General features: G+C 39.6%; 1 protein-coding gene across 1 annotated transcript in view; it reads right to left on the bottom strand.

The window, feature by feature from the left end:
- The window catches only part of LOC122798020 (ethanolaminephosphotransferase 1-like), a 1,115,305-nt gene that overhangs the window by 417,130 nt on the left and 674,660 nt on the right, over positions 1–23,515 (bottom strand). The window contains exon 7 of the mRNA XM_044066615.1: positions 23,029–23,077. Within this exon, the coding sequence (XP_043922550.1) occupies positions 23,029–23,077 (49 nt within the window). The remainder of the gene's footprint in view (positions 1–23,028; positions 23,078–23,515) is intronic.

Below are 23,515 nucleotides of genomic sequence, written 5' to 3'. Positions count from 1 at the left end.
TTCCTGTTCAGAACATGTTTATACTGCCACATTGTTTGCATACAACAGCAGTGTTGATCTGTCCCCTCCAACCTGTTTGCCAGTGTAGCTCTTTACCAGTATAAGCTTGGATATACACACACTCCCACTGGAAGCCCCTATTTGATCCTGAACATTGTTAGTGTTTTTGTCATTGAGTCCTTATACACAGCCTGCACTAATTCTACCAATGTTTCTGGGACTCCGAAACATTGCAGGACTGCCCAAATTAACTTTCTAGGGACATTGGGCTGAGATGTAAAATACTTCTACTAAACTGCTCAGTTGTATCAAAAGAAGTTATAAGAAGCAACCCAGCAAAAGAACAGAAATAGATGACTAATTGGAATATGACCTAGCAACATGGAACATTAGTGACAACTAGCAAAGTCTAAATTCTAAGGTGCAAACAAGAAGAAAAATATGCAATCACTCTGCTGGGCAACAGATGGGTGTCCTCTCCTGTTCTATTAAGGTAAATTTTCTGGTTGAAGGTCTCTTAGACATTTTACTTGACAAATCATCTTTAGAAAATAACTATTAACTGTACATTGAAGACTGAAGTATCAGGGATTTCAGAGCAGTTTGGAAGACCTTGTCCTGTTTTGAAATCAATAAAATGAGAACCACTGACATTTGATTTTGTGTCATTTGTTGTAATATCATGGAGTTAAGATATTTTAGACAAACATGACGTATTTTCCTTTAGTAAGATTTTTAAATGGATGGAAATGGAGGGCATGCATAAAGCAGGCTAAAACTCTAAAATTCAATCAAATCATCTACTGCCAAAGATTTGTGAAAGGGGTCCTTTATGAAAAAAATACATAGGATAAAACAGAGAGGCGATGATTGTACCGGAAAAAAAAAAAAAAAAACTACAACAGATCCATCACACACTACATAAATTAGAGTAACAAATGTTTTAGTATATTATTCATGTGTCAGACAATTCTCTTTTCAGAAAGAATCTTCCAGGACAATCAATATAAATGAATAAGAGGCAATATAAACAAAACTCAAGACAAGGCCTTTTCTTCTGAAATTATGCATGCAAGCTAGTTTGTTGGTAGGAATGAGTCCCATTCTGAATGATCAAGTACTACGCTGCTCTCATAAAGTCTGCTTTGACTTGAAGAACATTTGAATACAGTTGTTTACAAGTATTAAAACTGCATCACCCGTATTAATTCCAGCACACATACATACATACATATTTTCTAAAGTCAGGGAAATGTATATGGAATTTCATCATAGTGGTCTGTAAATGACATTCATCCATGAATACAGCTGTTTAAAATTACCCCACTCATATTAATTCCAAACTGCATCCATGCTCATTTTCTAAAAGTGGGGAAATGTAGTTGAGAAGCAACTCGGGCCGTGCTTCAGCTATTAGTATAATCCTAAAGTTGTTTTGAGTAACAGTAATCTGTAATACATTTTTCTTACTTCCCAGTTTTCTTGCATTAGTGTAATATACTTTTACAGTATTATTAAACGTACAAGAAGAACATATGCTTTTAGTAGGTGTTACAGATTTTATGTTTTCATTGCTTTGTACAAAGGATACTTTGTGGGTCTGTGTTTTTTCCCTAGTTTTGCTATGCAAGTGAGCGAGTACTGCCCAAGCTAGTGTAACATTATTCAATATATGAGGAAGAACTAACAAAGTTAGCAGATTTCAGTTTTACTGAGGCTTACGGCAAACAAACGTAAGTTCCTACAGTGAAACATCACTAACCTAGGACTTGAAACACATATTTCTCCCAAAATAAAAATTAGTTGCCCCCTCTGACACTCAGAGAATGAAATGTCACAACCATTTACTGGAGAGGTATTGAAAGAAAAATTCAATCAAATGGTCTGATGAGTGGCACCCCTAAAAATGGTTTATAATAGCCCTTTGTTGGACATAGATTCCTGGAACAACAGACAAAATTTATGTTAATTTTGTCTTATAATGATTAAATCAGAGATACTCTATAGGGGATAACATTTTGCAGATAGACTAAATGACACCCTTACAACTATCCTGGTAATTTTGGAGAAGTACAAACTACACAAAAAGTAAACCATTTTAATAAGCGAACGAGATGACTATAAACCATACCGAAATGACCTATGTTTGAATACAACAACCTCCATCCACACACTCTTATCTATGAGCAAGTCACTTGACCAGAGCAAAGCTCTGGGACTACCCAGTAAGCAGGCAGTTATACCTCGTTTATTTTCCTCGTTATAAAACATTACAATTGAAAATATTTAATAAATAAAAAATCTGACTCCACATCAGGATTATTGCTTTACTGAATGAAAATGTCAAATTTTGCAGCAGCATGTTATAACTTTTACATTGTAGATTGCCAAATCCACATATTTCTTTTTCAGGGTTTTCAGTGATACAGGAATTGATCATTTCAGTATATACTGAAGGAGTAAGCCTTTTCTTTTAAAAAGAATTTGGTGTTGGATAAACCTGTTCAGTACATCACACTTAATTACCAGAGTGTTAATATAAAAAGTATACTTTGTGCAGGACTAAATTCAGTCACCATTACCGGAAATGAGCATAAGCTGACTATAGCAATTTAGTACATAGGTTCATAGGTGTTTAGTAGGCTAATGACCACAAGGGCCTTTTTAAGCCTAGCCATGCATCCCAAATGTCTGGCAAGTGCTGATACCCTTGATAAGTGCAAGCATGGGCTTGGGAGATGAAACATTTACAAGGAGGAGCATGGGAAATGAATGATTTACAGGCTGCCTATGTCCATTAGAGACATAGGTGCCAAACCAGGGATGAATTTCTTGTTCTCCACCCAACTGTCCAAGTTGCACTTGAATTGATTTAGGGAGGAACTCTGCTTCATGTGAATGGGGAGCCTGTTCCAGAGATGGGGTAGTCTCTGGGATATATACCTGTCTCTCCAGCAGGTCCCATTTATATCACAGGCAAGGTTTAAGTCTTTAGAATGAGTAATTCTGGTGCTGTTTGTTTTGTGGATATTCAGGCGGTCCATCAGAGTGGGGTCTGAAAATGCCCTGTATGCCAGGCATGGATCTCCCCTCGAAAGCCTGTAGGAGACAGAACACAGGGATAGGGCCTTGAGGCAGCCTGCACAGTAGATTTTACTTACGCCCTGTATTCTTTTAATGAGGAACCTCTGTGGATGTTCCAGTTGTTGTATATGACTGGTTAGGTGCATACCAAAGGAGGCATTGTACACAATGATAGGTTTGATGAATGCCGAATATAGTGGAACAATGATTTCTTTGGACTTAGATGCCATACCTTTGTTCATTAGTTACGCAACATAGAATGATTTCCTCCCTACTGTAGACACGCAATGGTCAAAGGCTAAATTATTGTCTGTGTGCCCCCCTAAGTTCCTGACTACTGGGTCAACTCTAACGGCTGTGTTGTCAATATGATAGTTACCAGGGGTGGATGACTTCCTGAAGGGTACTATTATGCATTTCCTGGTAAATAGTTTTAGTCCATGGCTCTGACACCAGTTGTTTGTCTGTTTCAGCCCTTCCTGGAGAACATTTGTGTCACTGTGTGAATCAATGGCAGCTCCTAATTTGCAATCATCTGCAAATTTAGTCAGCCAGAGACCATTGACATTGGTCTTGACTTCAAGCGCTCCAAGGACCGATCCGTGAGGCACTCCACTTCTGACTGGCCTCTTTATAGAGGTGTACTTCAAAGTTCTAACTTCCTGGGTCCTGTTTGCGAGCCAGTTGGCTATCCACCAGGTGACATACGGGTTTGTACATAACTTCTTGAGTTTGTCAACAATGCCCGAGTGGGGTATTGTGTCAAATGCCTTGGTCAGGTCAAGGTAGGCAGTGTGAACCATTTTGCCCTCATCCATTGCTTTGGTGACCTTCTCTAAGAAGTCCACCAGGTTGAGTAGGCATGACCTACACTTGACGAAACCAAACTGGGTTGGGTCCAGTGTCCGGAGTTTTACTTTATCACTACTGAACATTTCCATGATAATTTTTTCCATGGCTTTAAATATAAAACTAGTCAGACTTATGTGTCTGTAGTTTTCAGGGTCTGTAAATGGCCCACCTTTGTGCAGAGGGATGACTGTTGCTGTTCTCCATTCTCTTGGAGGCTACAGTTAAACAGCAATTCCAGAGGGCCTGATAGGTTCTGTTTCATGTTGTTTACAAGGCATCTTGGTATATTGTCTGGGCTGACTGATGCAGTGTTCTTGGTCTTAGAGAAACGATAGCAGGGGAGGTATATTTGATGGTATTTACTGAAGGAAGGTTGAGGGGGAGAGAGGGGTAAAGTTGGAGCTGAATTTATCAACTGGTAGGTTTGCTATATCTTCTGGCTCCATATAAGGTGCTCCATTTACAATGAGCTCTGCACACAATTGTGTATTGCCTTTGAGGTTGCGGACATAGCTAAAGAATGTCTTGTGGTTGTCCTTGGCCTAGGATGTCAAATCTACCTCAAATTTGGCTTGGGTAGACTTTATTCATTCTCTGAGTTGTTTGTTTAGTTTCATGAAAATGCTTTTATCTTGCTGGGTGCTGCACCTCCTGATTTTTGCCATGATTTTCTTCCTCTTGTTATACTGTATATTGATTTTGTGATTCCACCAGGATGACTTTTTTTTGAGTTAGTTCTGTACTTCTTCCTGGTGGGTACAGCTGCCTCTATGCAGCTATTAACATGCTTGTACAGGTTTCTGTGAACAGTTCTGCATAGGCAGCAGTGTTCTCAGGGTTTATGGGACTTGAAATTTTGCCAGGTTATCACTTAATAGCAGGAAGTTAGCCTTAGAGTAGTTCCTGAATATTGAAGGTTTAGCTGGGAGTCCAGGTTTTATTTTTACTTCAAAGGAGACCATTTTGTGGTCTGACTTTACCAGAGATGACATTACAGGAGGGGGTGTTCACTCTCCCACATTAGTAAGGACCAGATCCAGTATGGTTGCACCCATGGTTGGTGTATTGACAATCTGGTCTCGGGAGTTTGTGTTTACAAAATCCTGGAATCTCTCTGCCTGTATGTTTGGTGTAGTATAGAAGACCCAGTTAAGGGTGGGGTAATTAAAATTACCCATGAATATGGTATTGGGTTGGATGGTGAATGTTTTCAATAAGTTTAAATACATGGCATGGGATTCCTGGGTCATAGAAGGGGACCTATAGCTTGCAAGGAAGTTGTACTGGATTTTGCATATGGTGATTTGAACATGGAGCAGCTCCAGTGCATTATCCTGTTTGACCATCCTTGAGGTATATTTATTTTTGAAGTAAATCAAGACACCTCCACCTTTTGTCCCCATCTGTGTTGTAGCTGGTCTAAATGTGTGGAAGGCATTATAAACTTGCATTGTTGATTTGCTCTCCACGGGTTTAAACCATGTGGTGGAGGCGGCACAGTGGTACAGTGGTTAACGTTGTTGCCTCACAGCAAGAGGTTCGCTGGTTCCATTCTCAGCTGGGGTGCCTTCTGTGCAGAGCCTGCATGTCCACCCTGTATTCGTGTGGGTTTCCTCCCTCATTCCAAAGACATGAGTCTGGAGAGTGTCTCCCCAGGCCTCTGCTGAAAATAGGCTCTGTCCTAGTCAGACTTTTCCCGTCAACAAATGTTAAATAAATAATAAATGTCTCAGTGACCGCACAGATGTCAGCATTCTCTAGGGTGAAGACAGCTTCTATGGAGTGGAGTTTTTTGTTTAGACTGCTAGCATTGAGCAGTAATAACTTTAGATTTTCTTGGCTTTGATTTGCTATCTCAGAACTACTTTCAGTTTGGCACTGCCTAAAAAAAGGCACTATGGGGAAAGAGAATGTTTTAGCTAATATTCAAAAGCCTAGATGGCTGAGGTGCAGACCATTCCTGGCAAAGCAGTGTGGTCTGTTGACCATCTTCTTCCAGGCTGAGAAATATTGCACCCCCTTAGAATGACACCAGAAATTAAGCCAATTATTAATATGTCAGTCATCTTTAGTTCGTATTGTGGCATCATCCTTGGAGAAGGTAAAGTGCTGCTCAGTGCTAGGCTCATACCAACATGAGACACATATTACGAGAGCTCCATGATGTCTCTCTTCATATAGTCAGGGAGGTATATCGTAGGTCATTTACTCCATCATGGACTATAACTGAATCATATTGAAACTTGTGGTCCAATGACCTGAGTCATTGAGTGAGTGCATAATGTCCATGATGTAAAAAAAAAAAAATAACATTTGATGGCTTCTTGACATTTTCATTTAGGAAAATATCCAATGCTCCCTGCTTAAGCTTATCCTATACAAATAAGGAAAATATGCAAAATGTATTTTTTACTTAAAAAGTTAATATGCACATCAGCTACTCTGTGATGTAGTGGGAAAGAGCCCTGGTTATGACCCAGGCAACCGGGGTTCAAATAGTAACCACAGTACTAGAGGTGCCAGTGAGGGGTGGGACAGAAGTGCCAGTGAGGGGTGGGACAGAAGTGCCAGTGAGGGGTGGGACAGGAATAAAGGGCTGTGCTCATTTGCTTCTTTCAGGAGCAGGAGACTGAGGAATGCATGCCAGTACTGACTGGAGATCATGGCAGAGTGCAAAAGAAGCTGGGATTAGAGGAGGACAAAACAGGATGCAGGACATTACTATGGAGGTAGACTGCGGCCTTGTAGTGTTCCACTGCACTCTCTGAAAGGTGGGGTCCTAGATAGGCACACCACCATGTAGATGGTAACATATGACTAACTGGTCCTCATGCCAAAGATTTGTGAATGGGGAGGTACTGCTTAAAATCTGCCAGTCTGCAGTACAATGATGCCTCCCCAGTAAAACCGACCCTTTCATGTGGCAGCTGCAGAGGAAGCAATGGGGTAATTTTGTGTGTGTGGGTGTGTACTTGTTTGTGGCGGTGGCTGATTTTACCTAAGAGAAAAAATGTCAGAAATGGACATCCTCACACAATGAATATGGAATCAGTTGAATAACTAGAATAACCAGTTCATTAATACGGCTCTGCATTCAACCTTGCAATGCTGTGCAACATTTTATATCAACATTATGACCTACATATTAGAACAATTCACCATGGCAAAGGTATTAATTGACCATTTTCAAATGATGTGTGATGCAGTTCAATCATGAGGGTCCAATCTGAGTGAACAAACTACAGCTCCTTTACCATGGAAAAACATATAAATGACTCACTGACTTGCCACTATGTATTGTTATACACCATTATTATTATTATTTTAAACAGAAACATCTAATTTTTAATTTTTAAATAAGGCTACAGAATAAGATGTACTTCCAGCATTTCTGTCTCTCTGCATTAACAGGAGTCACTGGAATGATTTCAAAAAGAAAAGTATTAACAGCACGGAGGGCACTGTTTTGGAAGAAAAAAGTATTTAAGTACATAATATTAGTTGGGAAAACGCAATGAAACTCAATATAAAGCATTCCATATGATTTATAAATCATGTTTTCTTAAGTCTTCTGTCACTAATCTGGATTTTAGTGCAGTTATGCAACTTGCTCATAGGATACAATCAATTCTACCTTCCAAATAAAGTGCAGTCCAGTCCAATCAATATCAGTTCATGTTTTATGTATAATATGCCCTCTCAAAAATCTCAGTGCACAGAACAAAACAGAAAGTTACACTTGCAGAAAAATAATACATATACAGATCATGAGTATGTTCCTTAATATCAACTAGCCATTTTATTGTACCACAATGCAACAAAAAACTGTGAGTATATGGTCCATCTTACATCTCACAAAGAAATAGCCATCTAATCACAAAAGGAAACCTAACAATTTCCTTTCTGTGACCATTCAAACAGCTAAGCTATCAAAAATGTTACACTAAATATAAAGTGATGCAAATATAACATGTGACTGCAAAAGAAAACCAAATAATTTTATTTTGCAATTGCACACGCACCCTGGCTCTTCTACACAGTAATAAAACAGGCCTTGTTATTAACATAAATTTAATGTGGCCATGTCTCCAGATGTGAGGGCCATACCTCTCAACTGTACAGATTTTTGCAAAATGTCCAGATTTTTGCCTCATATGTTTGGTCCATTTTTCATAACATTGTGGTTTTCTGGCAAATTAGTGGCAGATCATTAAAGAATAAAGTTAGAAAATAATGACAGACATTTGAGTTTCAGACTTCCTACTCTTCAGAAAATCCATGCTAATGTAAGGCCTGTTATTCAATCAGCTTTCTAAGTTTGTAAGAGCAATATTTAAAATTTGTCCCTATTTTTGGCATTTGCCCCAGTTTTATTTATGGCTTTGTCCAGATTTCTTGCTCTAAGAGGTTGAGAGGTATAGTGAGGACCCTGAAAAAATATACTAATACCATGACTGTACAACCAAAAGTGAAACACCTACTGTTGTGCTACAGTTAACAGTATGTGAGTCAATAATATCACGAAGTGACTAAAGCAGCACTCATCAAACAAATCATGCAACAAAATCTATCCTCAACTAAGCAGTTTTTGACAAAAGGAACTGCACCCATAAATCATAATGTAAATCAGAAGAAATATATAACAATACAGGACACAAAGGGTACAAATTATGTACCATCAAAAGCTTAACTACACAAAATGTGGGAGAAATGAGGTCCAAAGCATTACAGTACCTGCTGAAAATGTTTGGGGGCCAAATGAATTTAATTAGATCTAGTGGGATCCTTATGTAGTCTAGCAGCAAAACAGCACAGAATTCCAGCATGGAAATAGACTTTCAATAATGCTATGAAATAAAAAAGGGTGCAGATCATGCAATGCCTTATATTTGATAACAAAACCTTAAAGATAATATGAAATCTAACTGGAAACCAGTACAACAACAGGCATAATACAGAATGATTGATGAGCTCCAGGTAATGACTTACAGTACCGTTTTAATTTTAAGTTACCAGCCCAGTTTCCCATGTACAAAGCTTTAGAGAAGTCAATATGAGACGACAAAATGCATGGCAATACCAAGGTCATTTTCTTGAATTAAACATTTAAATTGAAGAAAGAAGAACTAACCACAGCTGACACTAGACCCTGGAGAGAGTTCATAGTTGAACATCACCCCATATGCAGCTTATCCAAACATGACAGTAGTTCATCTCGAAATTAGACAACCGGATGAATATTAGAGGCTAGTATACAGTGCAAATAAATCATTAAAAAGCTCACTCTTAGATGAATTTACTCAATCAGTTTTCAGGAGTCTATCTCAAAGGGGTCTTCAAGACATGCTTTGAATGCACCAATAGCAGATTCAGAAGAGGGGTTAAATGAAACATAAAGCTGAGTCATCCACATAGCTTCTAATAATTCATGCTGTGCCTTCATTTAATATCCTCCAAGAGGAGCATTCAGGTAGTAAATAACATGGGGTCTCAATACCAACACCTTTGGAACCGCATATGAAAAGGGCTACATTCTTAAGGGACCTAAGTACACAACCCCCTCACTTGGTATACAAAACAAGGCAATCACTGACACTATTTTAATGATTCTCATTCATTTGCAACTGGGATTAATGATCAGCAGGTGTCCCTATAAATATTTAAATGAACCTTAAAACTCAGGGGTTAGGAGGGTGGCCTAATGGTTAAGGTATTTGCCTTACAAACACAAAGTGCAGGGTTTGAGTCTCACAATGGATAATTGGCTAAGCTCACAATTGCAGTTAGCCTAGTACTAATCTATGAACCTATGAACCTAGAACACTATGCAAAAAAAAAGCCATGTCAGGAATGAGACAAATGAAATTTCATCCACATATCACAAACATGGAAGCATGTCAAACAACATTTGCATACAGAATATTCCAATTGAACTTCTCAGTTAACTCTCTGTTCTCTAACCAAGATCATTGTACAACAGAAAAACTGTCCTACCAGCAATAATGCTGGAGTTATTCAATCCTGGCAAAGTATAGACATTCAGGCTTCACCCTCATGGGTAAGGTGTAACAGCTGTGACTGAGACGGCGCTTTACCACCAGTGGAATTGTACTTATTAATAGGAAACTGATGACAAAGAAATGCAAAAGAAGGATTTATGACTGACTGTCCATAAACACTTGTTACAAAAGAGTTCAAATAATAGCGATAACTTCTGATTTGTCTGTGTTTCTGGGAAAAGTATAATAATTAATGGACATTAATTATTCTAACTGTGGATATATGTTAAGTTTGATTAATCTCATTTTTGTGAAGACCAATTGCACAATCTTTTGAAGGGAAAGGGCACAATATCTTCATTTGTTTTCCTGTGGGAGTTATTTAGGTTCATAGGATGATACTAGGCTATTGGTTCGGAGGCTCTTATAAGCCTAGCCAAGAATTTTTACCATGTTCCCACAAAGTCAGCACCTGTTTCTTCTGTCTAGCAGGGAGACAGGTGGAATCCCAGGGGTGTAATGTATGTTTCCCATTCAGTCATCCAGGTTCCTGTTAAAGAGGGCTAGAGAGGTACTCTGCTTGACATGGAGAGGGACTCTATTCCACCAACAAGTTGTATTAATATCACAGACCAGGTTGAGGCCTTGCGTGCGGGTTGTGCGAGTGGAGTTTGACTTACGGATATGCAGCAACTCCATCAAGGTTGGGTCTGAGATGGCCTTGTATGCCAAACACAGGTAATTTCTGAGCAGTCTGTACAAGACTGAGTACAGGGACAGGGCTTTTAGCCTATCTGTAAAGGATAAGTGTTTGAGACCCTGGATTTTCCTTCTCAGGAACCTCTGTGGTCTCTCCAGCTGCTGCATGTGCTTGGCAAGCTACATGCTGACGGGGGCATTTTACTTGGTAATGGGTCTGATAAGGGAGGAGTACTGGGATGTTATGACCTCCTTGTTCCTGGATGAAATACTCTTACTTATGAGGTAGGCCATGTAGAAAGCCTTTCTTACAATGGAGGCAACATGGTGGTCAAGAGTCATGTTGCTATCAACCTGGGTGCTGAAGTCCCTCACAAATGATTGCATGCTTAGCACATTCTTAACTGTTATTAATGTCATAATTAGTGGGGATGCCATTTTCCCCAAAGGGGATAGTGATGCATTTCTTGGAATTCAGTTTGAGGCCATGCTTCTGGCACTAGTCATTAGTTTGGGTAAGGCCCTCTTGGAGGATGTTCACATCACTAGGGGAATTTAACACAGCGCCTAGCTTGCAAGCTTGCAATCACCTGCATACTTGGTCAGCCATAGACCACTGGTTTTGGCTTGCACCTCAGAAAAGTATATCCCAAACAGTAGAGGCCCCAAGACTGATCCCTGGGGTACACCACTCGTTACACGTCGACTACTAGAGGTGGCTTCCCCTATTTTGACTGAGTGGATTATATCAGTGAGCCAGTTAACTACCCATCTGGTAACATATGGGATAATGCTTAGTTGGGAGAGTTTATCTATTATGCCTGAGTGGGGAATAGCGTCAAAGGCTTTGACTAGGTCAAGGTAGGCAGTGTGCACCGTCTTCCCCTCGTCCATGGCTTTGGTGACTATTTTGAAGAAGTTGACCAAGTTTAATAGGCACGATCTCCGTTTGACAAAACTAAACTGTGTGGGTTCAAGCATTTTCAGGTTGCCAATGTCCTTGTTTATAAGGTCCATGATAATGCGTTCCATGGCCTTGCAGATCAGGCTAGTTAGGCTGATGGGCCTATAATTGCCTGGGTCAGTAGACACTCCACCTTTGTGAAGAGGGATGACAGAGGCTGTCCTCCATTAGGCTGGGACAAAGACGGTGCTCATCTTTTGTTGAACAGGGTGCCTAATGGAGCTGAGAGCTCATGCCTGAGTTTATGTAGGATACAGCCAGGGATGTTGACGGGTCCCATGGAAACTGTATTTTTTTGCCTTTGGGAGGGCATTAAAGACATTTGTCTCCCACAATTCCCTGCTGGGGGAGACACCAGCACCCCAGTTTCAAAATAATTCCCTCTAAGGCTGCTTTACCATGGGAATATAGAAAGAATAAACTGTTGGAGTCACTGGCACACAGATTCATCTACAAAGAAAGTACAGTTGTGTAAAATCATACCACAACAGTAGATGTCCTTTTCTTCACTGTTGCAGTTTTCTTTACTTAAGGGATCTCCTGCTAAGGACAGCTCAATGTCCTTCCCCAGTATACCAAAGCCTTTAGATCTTATAGGCACATTATGTTACACGTATGCTCCTTGTGTAAGGTGTAGGGCATAAAGGTGACATACACATGCAAACACTCATAACTGATTTGCTCAGGAGGCAAAGAATACCTTCAGGGACCAAGGAGAACATGTACACCCAGAAGGAAAAAAGTAAGCAAGTGCCCTTCGGCCAGGAGGGCAGCAAGAGGACAGGGACAAGAGCTAGGAAACGGGGAAGGAGGAAGGGACTGGATACTGCAACAGTGAAGAGAAGGACATCTACTGCTATGGTAAGAGTTTACACAATTTGCTGTGTCAGTTTTGCAGTATTATTTACATAAGGGAGAGTATAAGACGTAAAAAGAAGGCTGGGAAGAGGAAGGTGCAAAGGAGCCCTCTACAAACCCAAACAGAATAGCCCTGGCAAACCCCAAGAAATAGCGTCAAATTTATAATGTTAGTGAAGATATGAGCAGAGGACCAAGTAGTAGCCTCAAGGATGGAATTGGTGTCCAAACCCTTTAAAAGTGCACCAGATGAGGCAACCACTCTAGCAGAATGTGTCTTTACAGATGAATAAGTCTTAGAAATCCAGAAAAAGATGATTTGTTTGGAAACAGTCAGACCCAAAGGCCTCTGATGAAAAGAAACAAAAAGTTGCTCAGACTTGTGAATTGCCTTTGTTTTACCCAAATAATACCTCAGCTGTCTATGTAGATTCAAGGTTTGGCGAACCTTCTCACTGGCAGACTGTGGAGAAGGGAAAAAGGAAGGAAGGAGACTAGACCGATTAAGGACAACTTATTGACCACCTTGGGCACAAAAGAAGGATTCGTTCGAACAGACACCCTGTCTCTATGAAAAACTAAAAAAGGAGGAGCAGTCATGACAGCCTTAAGTTCAGACAATCTCTTGGCTGAAGTAAGGGCCAATGGAAGAACAGTTTTTCAAGTACAATGATACAAGGAAGCTGAACTAGCAGGCTCAAAAAGACCCTGAGTCACATTTTCAAGTACAAAATTGTCCCAAGAAGGCAGAATAGGCTTTCTGGGAAGCCTGATATGAAGGACACTTTTAAGAAATTGCTTGACCTTAAACCAATAGGCCAAAGGTGGATTCAAGGACAGAAAAGCAGAAATTGTGCAGAAATTGTTGAAAAGTAAGCTTTAACTGAAAAACATTCCAACCTAGAATGGAACAGATCAAATAAATAAGAAAACAAGAGGAAATCCCACCAGCAGGAGAGACTCAACAGAAAATATTTTCCATTGGACATGCATGATTTTCTACTAGTGGGTTTCCTGGCCTACTGCAGAGCACAGAGCATGCCCTCAAAAAAGAGGTGCCTAAAAGGAATCAAAATCCTATCACCTACAGTGTTATTTTAAAGAGTGTGCAGGTAAGGATGGATAAGAGATCCCTTGTCTTGTGTGAGAAGATCCACCTGGTGAGGTAACTTGTGGTGATTACCCCTGGCCAAGTGATAAATATAGGGCAACCAATGTTGTCTGATAAAAAAAGAAGTTACCAGCAAGATTTTGGGAGAGTCCTGTCTGATGTTGTGCAGAACTCTGGCCAACAGAGGAGGGGAAGGCATACAGAAACAATCCCTTCCAAGGAAAAGACAGGACATCCAATTTCCAAGTCAGAGGACTTGGTACTCTTGAACAGAATAGAGGAAGTTGTTTGTTCAGAGGGGAGACAAAAAGATCTACTTGAGTAATATCCCACTGACAGATTATGTCCATAAATGCATTTCTGTAATACATCCATTCATGAGCCTGTGTTCTGGACAAGGTCAAAGAGTCTGCCACTAGACTGTGCTCTGAAGGAATGTAAACCACATGAAGAATCACTTGATACCCGATAGCTAGATCACAGACCTGAAGAGCTAGTCTGCAAATGAGACAGGACCTCATACGCCACTGTTTGTTGATGTACCAAGTCACAGGGGTATTATCTGTGAAGACTTGGAGGGGCCAGGGTGGAAAAGGGAATGAAAAGCTTGCAGAGCCAGAAGCAGAGCTCTCACTCCTTTTAAGCTGATATGACCTGTCCTATGATGAGGAGGCCAGATATCCTGGACCCTTAGAGGGCCACAAGAAGTCCCCCCACCCCAAGTCTGAGGCATCCATGAACAGTTCCTGAGAAGGAATTACAGCCTGAAAGGGAAACCTTGGACTGGGAGAGAGAGTTTTTGAATCCACCACTGAATCCTGAGTTTGAGACAATGAAGTAAAGGCAGAGGGGGACTCCATAGAGTGGCAATGTTGACACCACACTGATTTGAGGTACCACTGCAGCTTCCTCATTTGGAACCTGGTGAGGGGAAGCATGGGAATGGTGGAGACCATGAACTCCAGAACACTGAGAAATTCCCTGGTTGTAAGAGAGGATAGAGGAAGGAGAGACTGGAAAAAGGTTGTCATAGCCAAAACCTTGGAAACAGGAAGAGAAGCCAGCATGAGAATAAACTGAAGCCTGCACCCCAGAAAAAATATGATCCTAGGAGGGCATCAGAACTGATATTTTTGAGATTGATGGTAACCCCAGACTTTGCAAAAGACAAGTGGTAAAGTGGAGATCCCAAAGCAGACTGCTGGGAGAAGGAGCCTGAATGAGCAGGTCATCCAGATAGGGGAAGTCTGTATCACTTGATTCCTGTGAAATGCAGTGACAACACTGAGGCATTTGGTGATTACCACTGAAGCTGTAGAAAGGCCAAAGGAAAAACGCAGAACTGAAAATGAGAGGAAAAAAACAGAGAAATGTAAAAATTTCCTGAACTGAGGGTGAATGTGTATGTGAAGGCATGCATCCTTCAGGTCGAGAGAAACCAAGAAGGCCTGAGGAAGAAGAAGCGGAAGCAAAGTCTGAAGAGACAGCGTCTGGAAAGAAAGGACCCTGAGAAAGGTAATGAGCACAGAAAGATCAAGACTTGGTCTCCAAGTACCCTCCTTTCAAGGAACCAAAAACATTCTGGAGTACAACCCCTTTCCCACTTAGGAGGCTGGAACAGGATGAATGGTGCAGTGATCCCAAAGGGACTGCAAAACCTTTGGAAAATGAGGAAGCTGTTCCAGAGGAGGTTGTGGAATGCCTGAAAAGGGAGGAAGGGATTTCCAAACCATGAAATACCACTGTTGAATGACAGACAGCACCCGGGACTCCGAGGTGATATGATGCCAAATATGAAGAGACAGAGAAAGACAGAGAGACATGGGGACCTGGCTGAGGAGAAGAGAAGGCTAAAAAATAGAGGCAGGCTTGTTATGAAAACAAGGCTTCTATGCCTAGATCCTTTCTTACCCTTGAGAGGTAGGCAATTCTGCCTACAGGCAAAGGCAGACTTAGAAAGGTAATTCTTCAGAAATCTGGGGATAGGGGAGCCAAAAATATGTTTGAGTTCCTGCAAGGCCTTACACTTATCCTGGAGTGACTTAAACAGATAGCAGCAGCTGTACCAAAAAGATTTTTGTTATCAAGAGGGGCATCCAAAGGTTTGGCTTTAATACCATCCAGATAAAGCCGGCAGACACAGCGAAGAGTAATGCTTCATCATGGAACCAAAAGCAGCAGGCCTGGAAGAGACATCATCTGCATCATAGCTGCATTTTATGGAGTGAAGGGTGACCTGGGAAGTAGATCCAAGCAGGGAAAGAGCTGAAGCCTTCCCATCACAATCAGGAAAGTCAGAGACCACTGAATTTACCTGAGAATGAAAACCAAAACATACCTAGTCATGTGGGTTTAGTAATTGATAAAATACAAGGTGGTAGCAGTATATACTTTTTTATCCAACTTTTCCATAGCTCAACTGTCCTTATCCAAAGGAAGGAGCTTAGTAGAAGCATAGAAGGCTTATCATAGGAAACTGAAACCACTGAAGGCTCAGCGGAAGGACACTTATACAAAAATTTGCAATCCTCGGTACCTTGTAGAACCTGTCAGTTTTCTTTGGAGCTCGGGGATGAGAATCAGGAGCCACAAAGGCAGCAGAAAATGTGTCCAAGAGGGCTACCAAAACAGGAAGAACAGCAGATAGCTTAGGAGACTCAATCTGTAAAAGCTCAAAATACCTTTTTTGAATGTCAGAGATCTAGGAGCAATCCTATTTGAAGTACTTCACCATACGGGGAATAGTATCTTCAAATGATAATTCTTTCAAAGGGGAGAATGGGCTCAAAACATCCTCTTCCTCTTAACCATAATCTAGACAGGAAAGAATTTCAGAAGAGTAACTAGAGATTCCTCCTCAGAGTCCAAGTCCTCATCTGAGGAATCCAATTCTGTAGGCCTCTTAACAGAAGTAGAAGACCAGGGAGGAGCACGGACTGACATCCCATGAGGAGGCTTCAAGGTCATCAAATCATTGAGCAAATCCTGAGGAAAATCCTGCCATTCATGCTGGGGATCTTAAACAACAGGGGTAATCTGTTGAGTTCTTTGCTTTTTCTTGAGCAGGAGGCCCACCCAAAGGACTCTTGGTGGTTCAGACCAGTGACGGGATTCGATAATGGTAGCAGGAATCTCTTCCCCTTCTAAAATCTGAGGAATCCCCCTTGGTCCCAAATAAACACCCAAGGTTCCCCCTCAATGTCCATAACAGACATTGGAAAAGCCTCCAAAGATGTGCAAGAATTCTGATCCATGCCGGCCTCTGATGGGATAGCAGCTGAGGAATTCGAGGCAAGCACTGGATGGTCTTTAGGACTTTCACTAACTTCTAGAACAACATCCAGGAGGAGCTGGACAGCAACCGGATCAGATCTAATCTTTTTGGCCTTCTTCTTAGCAGATGGCTGACCTTCAGATGGGAGAATTCCCCCATAGCACTCTGAGCCAACAGCTTAAGTTGTTTGTTCTCAAGGTATATGGAGAGGGAAGTTAAGTGACTATATAGGGTCTTAGGGACAAATGTTTAACAGATGGAGCACTGCGTATGGTTACAGGAAGCGCCTAAGCAAAAAAGACAGTGGTCGTAATGGCATTTATTGAGAATCTGCCTCCTACACTGACATTTTCCCTTCCTGGATGACATGAACACAAACACACTACAATAATGAATAAAAAAAGGTAGAGAAACCCCCCGATGAAGCACTTATCTGAAGACGGATTGTTAACCAGCACAACAGAAAGGCATTCAGACCGATGTTCCATAATAGCATTCAGACTAGCAGCAAAGAAGTTCTGAGTGTTTGTCTACATATGTCCACTTTATGCCCTAATCCTTATTCAAGGAGCATATGTGTAAGATACTGTGCTTCTGCAATCTAAAGGCTTTGGTATACTGGCCAGACGTTGGGCTGTTTCAGTCCACACCACATCACCTGTAAGAAAACGTGTGAAAACAAAGGTTTCTTAGTCCATACCACATCACCTGCAACATAAAGTGTGAAAACAAAGGTTTCTTAGTCCATACCACAGCATCTGCAACATAACGTGTAACTGCTACACTGAAACTGCATAATGGTTGTCATCATTATCAACCCCCTTTTTGTCATTGTTTCAGAGATCAGGGTACCAGAGCAGCATCGGTATATATGACCAAATTACCTACCACCAAAGTTTACACTGCTGAGTGGCTATCCCTTACACAGACATGAGTATAATAAAACTGTGTGCTTTCCCAGAGAGCAAGCAGGGAGTCTTTAGTAAATTTGATAAATACAAGCTGTTTCTGATGATGTGATAAACATTTCAAAACCAAAAATGAATAGTACAACAGTTTCTTTAGCACAAAGAGGGTATTAGTTATATTTCCATCAATCCAAAGGTATATCAGAATCAAGAAGTGATTTCAGAGTTGAACATTTGTGATAAATAAATAAATAATGGAATCAAACAAATATACAAATAAATATTACTGTGCATTGAAAGCTAAGAAAGATCCATTCTGCCATCTACTGGATAATGATTACAATTTGCTAAATGATTCCATTAATGGTAAATTCAGGTTATGACTGAAATTTACTCATTTTAAATAATGTCAACCAATGAAAACACAAATAGATTTACTGTCATTGAACTGACAATGCATTTAAATACTATCACAAACACCATCATAATATATAGCTTGTGTTCCACTTTCAACCCCAGACTTTGTACATTAAAATAGAATAACAAGCTGAAAACTAACACATTCAGTTTGTGTTGGTTTTAAAAGGTTAAAATGTGCTCAGTTTCCATCTTTGCATCTGCTTAAAAAAAGCCAGAATAAAACAACAGCTTGCAATATTCAGTGTAAAATTAGTTTCATCCCAAAGATAAAGCAACACAGATAGTGTTACAGGTCTATTTGATTACACATTTATGGTACAACTAGATGTAACACAGACTCAAAGTTATAATGTGGCTCTGTGACTATCACTTAAACCACAATGAGATCTAAGGCATATCTGCTTTCCATGTAATGCTGATTATAAATTATGAAAGTTATATACGCTAGTAAAGTGAAGGTATTAGACCGCTTCACAATGTGATCAGTAAAATATCTATACAAATGCAAATAAAATGCAGTGAATCACAAACATTATGTTTGCCTTTTCTGTTATGCTGACTATGAACAAGTTGCAACAAATTAATTTTTGCAGAAATTATTCAGAATATAAAATGTTTTGCTTTGTAGTATCACGCTAAATTGTCCTATTATAACAAATGCATGCATTCATTGCTGCTGTCATGACTGAGACCTACTACTGTTTTACGTAAATTATTTCTGCCTAGTTGTTGATAAGTAGTAGGTTGGGTTTTCTTATATGAATAGGTATAGTAATCATATGTAAACCAGGAAGGCTGGAGTTTTGTTTTTCAGTCACCTTTTCCAAATGCACTGTTAACTAATTTTTTATCTTTAATATGCAATAGCAACAAAACATTAAAAGTAATGTATGCTTCCCTTATGTTTTCACATTCCTCTTATTATTACTATACTTGTTGTCTGAGTAATTTATCAGTGGTGGTGCAGCGGTAGCAATGTTGCCTCACAGCAAGAGGTTCTCCTGTTCGATTCTCGGCTGGAGTGCGGGGAATGCCTTCTGTGTGGAGTCTGTATGTCCTCCCTGTGGTTGGGTGGGTGTTTGAAAGGCATGTGTAAATGGGTATGCCTTTGTTGAAGGTTGAACATCGAGCTGGCACCTCGGCGTTTGTCAAAATCTACTGCCAATCATTAGTGGACCGGAGTTCTGCTGTGGCAACCCCTAACCGGGAAAAGACGAAAGACAACAACTTGTAGTCTGAGTAATTTAGTTCAGGATTATGCTTATTTCATATGTTGTCAATGTTCTTATGTCAGTGTTACACTTTTCTATCAGTAGTCCTTTTCACAGTGCAAGCAGCATAAGAACCTGCCTACCTTAGCATGTCTGAAGACATGTAATACTAATTTATCTTTATTACAAAGGGCATTCCTTACCTTAGAGGCTCAAACTGAGAAGGTTCAATTACAGAACTCCAAGGGAAACAAGGATGGAGCATTCTAAATACACACACACACACACACACACACACACACACACACACACACACACACACACACACACACACACACTCCCTATTGTTCATGCTTACCTACTATACCAAATCCCCATCTTCTCTCTCTTATTCTGTATAACAATCGCCTATTCCTTTATAACTCAAGGAAAAACTGGCACAAAATCTGCATGTCAATCATCTATCCATAACACTACCTGCATACAATATGCAGATGATTCTACCATCATCTGTACAGCTCCCACCCAATCTGAACTCCAGTCACTCACACAATCTACCTTTTCAACCGTTGAACAATGGTTCTCAAAAAGATGTCTCCTTCTCAACTCCAAGAAAACAAAACTATTACTATTCTCACCTACCCACAAATCTCCTCAACTAAATTTTACTATTACTGCAGCTGACAATTCTCTTATCTCCCCAGACTCTACTACCAAACTGCTTGGTGTTACTATTGATAATAATCTTAACTATGATTGTCATATCAATAACACTATAAAAGCAGTAAATAAAAGATAGGTTCACTGTACAGAATAAAACCCTTCCTTACTCCAGAAGCACGGACCACCTTAGCTCAATCACAAGCTTATCTATCAACAACTCTTAATTACACATAACATTCTTTATCAACCAACAAAAACACCAGCTCTCAGTAACCTAAAAACTTGAAACAGTTGCGATCTGCCGAAAGATACAAGTCACCACAACTAGAATTACAAATTCAGCAGGTAACCAACTTCTATTACATCTTAACAACTTCCAGACTAAATGAAAAATCACTATCTTTCCCTGCTATTTCAAATGACTAAATTACTGTACTGTTCAAAAAAAAAAAAAATAGTTTTTACCTGAAATGTATGCATTGTTGCTTAAATGTTTAACCTTGTTTTAACCTCCACTGAAATAAATAAAATAAAAATGTTAATTTGACAGAAAAAGCCTCCTCCACATGCAAGCTTAAATAAGTCCTTCTATGCAGACTGAAAAATGACAAATTAAAGAACAAGACCTTCTGAGTTACAAGGATGGGAGGTTCTTCCTTCTGGTATGAGAAGAGTACATTGACATAAAGAAAAAAAGGTGGAAGGTAGCATGAAAGAAGCATGACAGATAGCACAGGAGGAAGTATTTATCATATGAAAATACTGTTTTCTCAAGTTTTTTTTGTTTATTTTTAATTATTGTAATTATTCTTATTTAATCCAATTTATATTATAGTAGCTATTCAGTATTTATGAACACACAAGTCCATGACACACAAATATGTTTTTAGGAATGACCTACATATGAGTTGTTGTTTGATGAAATAACTTGACCATTGTGTTAACCCACTTTATATACCCCCCATATGTAAATAAACACTCAACATTAGCTCTAATAAGTATCTGTTGCATACATGACAATGTTTCTTTTGGTATACATGCATGACAGGCTTTGGCACCAAAATTATTTATTTTTATCTCTTCATAACCAGGTGTTTTTGTGTAACAGAGACTAGTAACCAAGTAGTACCTATGAGTTCACAATACTGGTATATATATGCCAGTCCCTAGATATCTTTTAATTATTAACCCTTGGAAGATTCATGGTTAAGTCTAACTGTCTATGTTCTTTTCAAAAAAGAATGCCAATGGGGAGAGGGCTGGCCTTTTAATGTTACACACTAATACATGCCAGATGTCTGTACCATATCAACAATAAAATTAAGCCTGCGGTAAACTGCACTGTAAAATCTGTATTTATGATCTCAGAATGCAATAAATTTTAAGGAACATGACATGCTTACATAGTAGCATAAATGCGCATATGCTCGCACGCACATATACATAAATATAACACACATTTGATTAGCAGTATCTACAAACTTGTTTATTCAAAACAAAAAGAATATGATCATTTAAATGAATGTAAATTCCACAATAATCAAAATTCATATCGAGTCTGTTGGGCCTTTAATGTGGAGATACCAAGGCTTCCTTGCACACCAACCTTTGTATCCCCAGAAGGGAGTGTAGGTAGCTCAAGAATTAATATACAGAGCTTGCAATATTAAGGGGGAATTCATTTTAAATATATGAGTCCTATGGGGTACCACAACTCAACAGTACTCATAAAAATGAACTGTAGCAGCTGCACAGTACATTAACTGTGCAGCATGGGAAAAGCACAGGTAATATGCAATGAAGCAGTCTTCTTCTGACATTAAGCAGCATATATGTAAAATGGGAGCCTATGATTAACAGAAGTATTTCCAATTCCACCATAACGCATAAAGGGGAAGGCTAGAGTATTACGCTGTAATAAGACCAATCTTTCCAACCTTAATCTGTTAAACAAAGTAAAGTACCCAGGCAAGCATAATGATAGCAACATTTTCTGAATGATGTCCAGCAAATAATTTCAAAGCTGTAACAAAGACCTGCACAGCTGAAGTGACGCCAGCATCTCTTATTTTCACTGATCATTGCCACTTTTTTTTTTTGTCTAACTTTCTTTTTTTTTTTTTTTTTTATACATTGGTATTCAGTATAAACGAAAACAGCTCAAAACGTCAGGCACTTGTGAAGGAAACAACTGGTTTACAGCAGGCAAAGTAAAAACGAGCTTTTAGAAAATCTTTCAGTACAAAAGTAAGCAACAGTGCACACCTGGATGGTACTAGAAAAACTGTTAATCTCGTCATACTGACCATCAAGTGTTTTTTTCTGCAGGACAGCTGAAGAAAGCCTGTTTGCAATCTTTAAGAAATAAGGCAGATGGCAATGCTTACAATGTATCTCAGTTAAATTGCTGACTTAAGAAACTGAGTCTCATTTTATCTTACAAGGTGACTGTCTAGTCATTTCAGTACCTGCATTGTCATTATCACCGCAGCTAATCTGTGGCCTTATACTTCTTTTAATTTCATCACTTCCGTCTTTACTGAAAGCTATTCAGTTTATTTAATGTGCTCCTGACCAGTGCCTTCCTAAATGGGCTTTTACCTGCTGTGGAATAACTTTCCACACTTATACAAGTACTCCTATACAGCATGTGATCAGCTACACAGTAACACAGGAAATGTTCCAACACTGCAATGACTGCACTAACCAGTTAGAATCCCATGTCAAGCATCTAAACCATTACCTAACCCTGTGAAAGGTGAACTCTGTGAAACAAATGTCGGGGTAGAAGTGAAAGTGGAGCAGGGGTTCTCAGACCTCAGAATGAAATGAAAGTGCCGAAAGAACTCAGCATTGCTCACAGTGACGTATAACTTACCTTATAAGTGTGAACTCCCTTCTAACTACATTACAGAAAATGTTTACATTTATAATAAAAAAAATTAACAACTTCAACACTTCTGCTTTATGGCAGTAAGAACTTACTTATAAATGTTGTAGTGTGTCTGAGGAATGGACAGAAATATACTGCAAGCTGAAAAACAAAACAGAAGTTTAAATGAGACACCTTGTTATTTCAGGCAATGTTTTTTACCACCCACATATCAAGGTATACAACTCAATTTCTCAGACATGCACAACTATAAATACTAGTGAATAAAAGAAACTGCAGTAATAACATTTACATTTACTCATTCCTTGTTCATTTAGCTGTTTATGTGTTTTTATCAGTTTAAAACTCTGACAAAATCAAGGGGCATAGTGACTGCATTTCCTACCACTGTTGTGTTGAGACATTACTAATGACTGTCCCTTCCTTTTGGGTTTGCCTTCTTTGTTAACCATTTGAAATGTTAATACCCACTAAAATGGGTCCCAAAATACAGAGACTGAATGGCCAGAAAATGGACTTAAATATACTACGTCTGAGATGGCCATTTCCAGAAATATTCCCTTTTCTCCAAGGTATTTG

This window comes from Protopterus annectens, chromosome 3.part1, assembly GCF_019279795.1.
Source record: "Protopterus annectens isolate FY-2018-M chromosome 3.part1, PAN1.0, whole genome shotgun sequence".
Lineage (NCBI taxonomy): Eukaryota > Metazoa > Chordata > Ceratodontiformes > Protopteridae > Protopterus > Protopterus annectens.
This window is presented reverse-complemented; position numbering and strand designations above follow the sequence as displayed.